Source organism: Solanum verrucosum, unplaced genomic scaffold (assembly GCF_900185275.1).
Source record: "Solanum verrucosum unplaced genomic scaffold, falcon-dt-bn FXZP01000060.1, whole genome shotgun sequence".
In the NCBI taxonomy this organism is placed as follows: Eukaryota; Viridiplantae; Streptophyta; class Magnoliopsida; order Solanales; family Solanaceae; genus Solanum; species Solanum verrucosum.
Window position 1 is genome coordinate 131,938 of NW_026020129.1, and position 8,760 is coordinate 140,697.

An 8,760-nucleotide genomic window follows, 5' to 3' on the forward strand; every position below is an offset into this window, starting at 1 on the left:
AATGTTCCCAAAAATGAGTAATTGACAACGCAGGAAAAAGAAAGAGGAAAAAGGAATCGCGGAAGATGAAGAAGAAGGCCTTACGGCTCTGATACCATGTCGAAATCAAGTCGAAATCATGAAGAACATTTCTCCATTGATGAACATGAAGCTGAGCTTCGAAGCAAAAACAGAGAAAGGAGTTTGTGAAACTTGGAAATCAAAAAATTGTATTGCTTTAGATGATTACACTGTATATATATACAACAGGAACTGGGAATCTTCTAGAAAACTTGACTAACTAACTTTAACGGAAAGCTAACTAACTAACGGAAAGCTAAGCTAACTAGTAAACGGAAAACTAACTAACTGAGGACTAATCTAACTTACACTTGTATAATCACAATTTATCTCAACACTTATTTATACGAAATATCATAAGAACAAACGATGAACCATGTATCAGACACCTTACCGTTTTAGAGGCAGCTTGATTCCCAACTCTACCATCAAAGTTTCCCTGACTGAATCACCAAACAAAAAGAAAATTACAATTTGAAATAGAGATCACACACAAGATCCATACAATTATACTAAGATTCAATACCCTAACTTCAGGGAACAGGGAATAGAGAAACTATTTCTATTTGTCTCTCGACCTTTAAGCTAGAAGTACAACAATCTAATTAAAAAGAAAAGGAAAAAAGAAGAGTATGTCAGACTAACAATTTAATTAAAAGCAAAATAGAGTAAGCAAGCTACAACGTGAAGAAAAAAAAAACATTTTCAATCTATATATATAATACAAAAATGTAGAATATGAAAAGACCTATAATTAATTAAAATATAACTACTCAGAGATTAATACATAGTAAAAGCTATTGTAATTAACAATTGAAAATAAAGAAACGAACGGTTAATAATAAAAAACCGAAAGGAAGATTTATGTTCCTTTTTAAGTTATTGACGTTCCATTTTTAAGTTAATGTTAGATTAATTCTAAATACATAATGAAATTAACATTCCCTTTTTAAAGTTATTGACATTCCTTTTTAAGTTTAATGTTAATTTTATTATAAATATATAATCAAATTAACATTCCTTTTTTTGGTTAATTTTTTTGATAAACATATAATCAAATTAATGTTCCTTTTGTAGTCACTAAACTACATGATTTATTTTGGAAGGAAGGGTTAACTGTTATATATGCTCATAATGAAGGAAGAGAATAATGTTTTTAACAAATTTTTGAATAGAAAATGAAAGGAAAAATTGAAAATTCTGAGAAAATAGATAAATAGTAATACTGATCATTTAGACATGTCACATCAGCGAGTTGATATTCAGCTTTATATATCTACTAGTAAAGAAAGCTCGGGCGCTGTCCGGGCCCAACATTAATAAAGTTATATTGTTACTCTCTCCGTCCCATATTAGATGAGAATCTTACTAAAAATATTTTTTTCATATTATTTGAGCACTTATTAAATTAGGATAGAATTAATTAATTCTTTTTCATTTTACCCCTACAATTAATATGACCATTCCTATATTGTATGTGTATTTTTTGTAACTCATTTCAATGTGCATTGATATAAACAAAGAGCAAAATGGTGAAGTCTTCCAATGTATTAATGATTTCTTAATCACCGTGTAAAGTTGGAAGTGTCCATCTAATATGGGACGGAGGGAGTATAGTTTATGTATTGTTATAAAATTAGTAAAGATTGTTATAATATATTTTGCTCATAAGTGAGCTAATATAGAAACTTATTTGTCATTTGTCTTTTTAATTTCAATTTTAAATAGAAAATAAATGTAGCGATAAGATTGAGGGTAGAATGAAGCATATCTTTCTAAATTTAAGTAAAAACAAACAAGTAGAAGTAACATTAGGGTTATCGATAGGACGATTCATTCGGTTATTTTAAAAAAAAATTATATCATTCAATTTTTCGGCTATTTTATAATGTATAACCAAAATTAAAATTTTAAAATCATCCCAATCCTAATTTATGTGACACAAGCAGTACAAAAATTAGTCGTTTTTTTTGTTGTCTTGTAGATATTTTAAGTTATTATTTATTGTAAATTATAGTACTTTTTATTAAAGTTTTTAATAACATATGTTACTTTTTATGTTTGAGAGTTAAACCAACTTTTTTTTATATGTCTTTTAATGTTATATGTGTTTTGTCCTTTTCCATTTTCAAAAACTAATACTCTCTCCGTCCCATATTAGATGAGAATCTTACTAAAAATATGTTTTTCATATTATTTGAGCACTTATTAAATTAGGATAGAATTAATTAATTCTTTTTCATTTTACCCCTACAATTAATATGACCATTCCTATATTGTATGTGTATTTTTTGTAACTCATTTCAATGTGCATTGATATAAACAAAGGGCAAAATGGTGAAGTCTTCCAATATATTAATGATTTCTTAATCACCGTGTAAAGTTGGAAGTGCACATCTAATATGGGACGGAGGGAGTATAGTTTATGTATTGTTATAAAATTAGTAAAGATTGTTATAATATATAGAAACTTAGTTGTCATTTGTCTTTTTAATTTCAATTTTAAATAGCAAATAAATGTAGCGATAAGAATGAGGGTAGAAATGAAGCATATCTTTCTAAATTTAAGTAAAAATAAGCAGAGTAGAAGTAACATTAGGGTTATCGATAGGACGATTCATTCGGTTATTTTTAAAAAAAATTATATCATTCAATTTTTCGTCTATTTTATAATGTATAACCAAAATTAAAATTTTAAAATCATCCAATCCTAATTTATGTGACACAAGCAGTACAAAAATTAGTCTTTTTTTTGTTGTCTTGTAGATATTTTAAGTTATTATTTATTGTAAATTATAGTACTTTTTATTAAAGTTTTTAATAACATATGTTACTTTTTATGTTTGAGAGTTAAACCAACTTTTTTTTATATGTCTTTTAATTTTATATGTGTTTTGTCCTTTTTCATTTTGAAAAACCAATACTCTCTCCATTTTATTTTATATGTCATTTCTTTTTATAAATATATTGATTATTCCCTCTTCTTATTGGAACACATGTTGACTTGTGGTGAATACTTATTCCCTCTTCTTATATAGTAATATATATTTACCTCATATAAGAATGAGATTAACTAATTTTAAAATAACTAATTACAGAATAACGTATTTTGTAATTCAAACATTTTTTCACTTAGAAACAATTATATACATCACAATCTCTTTTCTCAATCAAAATATCAAAGAGTTGTAGAAAACATTCTCTTACTCTCAAACTTTCATTTACTTTTCAAATATATGCATGAAATCAATTGAATTCATTTTTATTTTACTTTTTTACTCGAATTCTTTTTTCCAATATGTTAGGAAAATCCAAATGGAGAGTTTTGTATTAGTATAAGGAGGGGCAAAAAATAAAATTATAAACTAAATCAAGTAATGATTACCCTATTTTTTTTAACACTATTCATATGATTTTAGTAAAATTCTAGATTTTTGAAGAATATAATTTAACAAATATAAAAGTATACCTTGTTAATTTTGCGTGAATAAAAATTTTAATTTTTATTATAAGGTACAACTAAAGGGCACAAAATATTTAAAATAACAATATCAAACATTACAATAACCAAATATTCATAAAAAAAAATGACACATGAACTGATAAAAATGAACTACATAGCATAAAAATAGTTTGTTAACTAAGAAGTGTAGTTTTGCTTTTTAAGCTGAAGAATGGCAGCATATATTTCCCCCTTCTTTTGATTTATGGCATATAAACTATTTTCCAAAGATTTAATCTCATTTTTAATAGATTCCAATTCTTTCTTGAGATTCTCCACATTGTGATTGAAAATTCTCTTTTCTCTCCTCATATTCTGTATTTCAGTAAATGTGACCTGTAAATCAGAGTTTTAGCTGTTAATTTATTTCCAAATGAATCATAAAACAATTCATATAAAATGCATTTAAATTGGAGTACTTCAATAAACTACTTCTCCACCGTTTGTTCTAATTTATGTGATTCTATTTTTTAATCAATATAAAAAAGAATAAAACATTTTTTATATCTAGTATTCCTTGTGTCTCAGAATAATTATCATATTTTACTTTTTGAAAGTCAATTTGATTGATATATGGAGCTAAATTGTATTATATGAATTGAACACATCAAAATAAAATTTAGGGAGTAACAATTTAATTTTAAAAAATTCAGTTTACACTTAACAAGATAATTATAATCACCCAATATGATCTATAGCTTGTTTTAGATCACACAACATTTCAAAAGTTTTTTTTTATTCTTAAATTTTATACTCAATTAAATACAATCTCACAAAGTAAAACTTCGTACTCAATCAAATACGATCACATAAATTGAAATAGAAAAAATAGTACATATAAATTGTCTCTATTCAAATTTCATTTTAAGTATGAATTTAAAAAGTCACATATTAATGTAAGTACTGATATCCAAATGAACAAAGAGTTCAATTATTTGACTGTTAATAAAACCACATCATGAAATAAATAACAAATCCTACAAAATATTGTTAATTAATTACCTGATTTTGATTCATTTTTGTGTCTGTAGGACTTATAATTTCCCTTCCTATTTCCTTTGCTCTTCTCATTTCCCTAAAAATCCTCTTTTCATCAGCCAAAGTTTTACTCCCATGTTGTGTTTTGTAACACAAAGTCTTAATCTGTCATTAAAATGGGATAATTAATAATTACTAAAATTTAATTTGACAAAGTCATAACACAATTAGTCTTAATTTGAATTGAAGAGGAAAATGAAGAAAAAAAAGATAAATAAACAACTTACAGATAAAGGTTCCTTTTCTACTGAAGTGAGAGTTTTTGTATCCCAAATATATTGTAAATCATAGTCATATCTTTCCCACTCTATTGTCCATATTATATATTCGTCAGGCAATAGCTCCTTCAATCTTTCAAGTAAAAAATATTTATCTGACTGTACATATATTGAGAGAGAAAATATTTAGATAAAATAAAAAAAAGATTATTTATAACAATTACATGAATTTCTTCAGCATGTCACATATATTTAAACAAAAATGTTTTAAAAGAAAAAAAATAGAGATAAAATTATGCCTAGGAATATAAAAGTAAAGTTAGTTCTGGCGTAATATTTATCGCCTAGATCATATTTCACAAAATCTTTTTAAAGGTAAAAAAGAAAAAGGATTTGATTCCACCATTAAATTTTAATAGTCAAGGTGTTTTTAATTTATAGGTTTGAAATAGTCACTTTTTCTTCCAACATATATCGGATTTTATTTTGTGTCTTCCATAAGTATTTTAGTCATGTAACCGTCTTTATTTATTTACTATAGTGATAACTAAATATTTTTTTGACAAGTTTTCAACTTTTTTATATTTGGTTGGATATATTTTAGAAAATTCAGAAAATAATATTTTTTTAAAATCAGAAGTTTTGCCGGAAATAGAAAAAGAATTCACAAGTGATATTGCATGTTAACTTTTAAATTTTCATGTACAGTTACATACATCATCACATAAAATAAAACGGAAAAGAAGTGCATATGAAAGCAGTTCCATTTACCTTCTTTTCTGCTATTTTTTCAATAATTTGAGCTCGTACTTCGTTTTGCACGTTAATTAATGTTGCTGCTTCTTCAATTCTTGTTTCAATTTGTTGATTTGTGAGGAATTGGGAGTTTGATTCCATCTCCAAAAAGACAAAAGGGTCTCTCTTGACGTAGAGAAATGATCCATTATTGATCTTAAGTAGTTGTTAAGAAACGAATTTTTATTTAATTCTATTAGGTTTTTTTTTTTTTTTTTTTAATAAAATGGGTACTTGGCCGTCACGTAAAAATTTTTTTATTTAATTTTATTAAGTCAACTCTTAAACTTTACTATTCTTCTTGTCTATTTGATGTTTTAAACTTTATACGATTCTTCTTGTCTATTTGATGTTTTAAATATTTAAAACAAAATAATTATGTAAGATTTTTTTGGCTTCTGAATCAGTAAATTCAAATCGTGTTCAGCAACATTATTACTATATCACAACCCATATTGGTAAGGTAAATTGTGTGTTTATGTAGTTTTTGGTATAGGGATAAGTTTTGATCTTAAATGCCACCCTGATTCAAATAAAGGCGGGTTCGAGATGATATTTTGATAAATTTGATTTTTAAGGGTTTGGTTCTGATACAAATTGTGTAGGTATTGTAATTAATATACTCCCTTCGTTCATTTTTCTAGTTAATTTTAGATTTTGCATGACTCTTAAAAAATAGTGAATATCCGTATTAATTGATATATAGTCTCAAGTCAATTGTCAACATGAAAGCATAATAACTTAAATATTTTCCACATAGAGGTGACAAAACGTATAACTTGTACGAATTTTTTCATTTTCCAAATCGATATGATTCATTCATTTGTAAAGCTATTTACTCGTGTCTTCCTTCTACAATTTTGAACTTTGTCCTAAAAGTTGATTGGTTCGAAGTGTGGCCTTGTGGGGTTCCAGCCTTATAATTGATGAAATTATCGGTCCAGTTATAAAATGAAGTATAGAAACTAAGATAATAAGAAAGATGAGAAATAGTATTTGTAGTATTTTCTTTCACTTACTCTTGTCTCTTTCTTTGTTACAAGAATAGGGGTATATATAGTTGTATTACTTGTGCCCAAAGTGTAATACATGGATATCATCTTACCATGTATACACTTTGGGAACCAAGTATATCAAATGGCTAATTAGTATACACCACATAGCATTTTGTGTGTATATTAATCTTACACCACTAAACATATTAGTGTGGACATCCAATTTACAACACTCCCCCTTGGATGTCCATGTCTTAATAGATAATGTGCCTCGTTAAAACCTTACTAGGAAAAACCCTATGGGAAAAATCCTAGTGAAGGAAAAAGAGTACACATATCTTGTAAGTTGTAATATGCATTGGTAGCTGCCTCATTAAAAACCTTACCAGGAAAATCCAGTGAGATAAAACCTCGACTAAGGGAAAAAGAGTGCATCGCATATTATACTCCCCCTGATTAAGACATCACTTAACAACTCGAAGATGACGCATTCCAATCTTTATCTTAACTTCTCAAAGGTTGAAGTTGATAATGTCTTGGTGAATACGAAGTGTTAAACATCGGCTGCATCCTTCTTTTGAGATCATGAATAAGAAGAAGAACTTTGATGAAATATATTTTGCTCAGTCTTCTTTGATGTATCCTCCTCTTAGTTGAGCACACGAGGCATTGTCTTCATATAATGTTGTTGGAATATCTCTTTTCGAAGGAAGATCACACATTCTCTGGGTATGTTAATTGATCTCAACCAAATATATATTTTGAAAAACACACAATTTGCGATCTTGTTGATGTAGACAAATTGCTCGTTTGATTTGTTAGCAGCAACAATCGAGCACTGACAAACACTTTCAGTAAAATTGACTGTCTTGTGGAATGATTTGAAATGACAGTATTTTCAAATGAACATATATAACTTTCATGAGTGCAAACTTCATAATTTCCTGCAATTTCATGATCAATAAATCTTGACACAATTGGTCAGAATAATAATTTATATTGATATTTGATTAACTCTATTATCTCCATCGATAAGAGTGATGTTATATTTTGCATGCATACTAATAAAATTATTTACCATGAATAATAATAGCAGGATACATAAGTGCACCAATTGCACTATGACATGGTACTTTCTAACCATTTTAATGAGATCAAAATTGATTTTTATAATATGCGATCTTACAACCATTGGGGTATTATTCAATGGAATCGCTTTATAACCTTTTAAATCCTTCGAGAATTTTCATATAATATTTACTGTCTAGCTAGACATGGTAATCATTCATCATGCATATTCAAGTGTTTCATGTATTGTCAGACCGATAGAAACCTCATTGCATCCACCTTGGGAGTATACATCTCCATACAATAATGTCAGGACTTTCACGAAAAATCTTTATTTTTCAATGCACAACCCGTATTTTATATTTTACGATTTTTCTTATCTCACAATAATTTATTTTTACCCCACTGACATTATATCTGGTATATGGACAAAATAAGTCCAAAACATCACTTTTCCAAGGGAATAGAGAAATACTTGAATTGTATTTACTTTGGCCAATCATTTATTTGTCAACTCTCGATAGATTTAATATCAAGATCCTCATCACCATTTATAATTTTGAGCGCTACATTATATTCAAGATATCGTCGACGATTATTTGATATCGATTCTAATGTGACATAACTTATCAAGCTCACTTTATTTTTCATCATTTCCAGGTACCTGAACCTTTGCCAAGGTTTTTATAAAGTGTTATTTCATGGTGCTCTTTCTAAAGCACTTGCCTCGTTATTAAGACCATCTTGATCATTTGCTCCTTTTCTTCTTCAAGAAGTTTTATCTTTTGAATCGATTAATTTATCTCTCTTCAGGCATGCCATAAATTATGTCTTTCAAGGACTTTTCATTAGTGCATTTATAACTGGATTATGACATTGGGTCAGAGATGCGTCTGACAATTAACTTAAATTATCTCTTCAATGAGGATCATACCAATGATAATTCATTATGTATAACTTATTTTCCAGTTGCTTATCATCCCCTAATGTTAGAGAATCTAACATTCACCCAACCTTATTTGGGGACTCATCTTTGTGCATTCCGTAATGGTGGAGCAATGAAATAATATATCGAACATTAAAT

General features: G+C 27.5%; 1 protein-coding gene across 1 annotated transcript; it reads right to left on the reverse strand.

Moving 5' to 3' along the window:
- Window positions 1–3,541: 3,541 nt before the first annotated feature.
- LOC125826125 (uncharacterized) lies at window positions 3,542–5,728 on the reverse strand. The gene is made up of 4 exons (XM_049505427.1): window positions 5,590–5,728; window positions 4,828–4,977; window positions 4,565–4,705; window positions 3,542–3,898 (listed from the first exon to the last, which is right to left on the reverse strand). The coding sequence occupies exons 1-4, from the start codon at window positions 5,713–5,715 to the stop codon at window positions 3,701–3,703; spliced, it is 615 nt and encodes a 204-aa protein (XP_049361384.1). The 5' UTR covers window positions 5,716–5,728; the 3' UTR covers window positions 3,542–3,700.
- Between the last annotated feature and the right edge of the window lie 3,032 nt (window positions 5,729–8,760).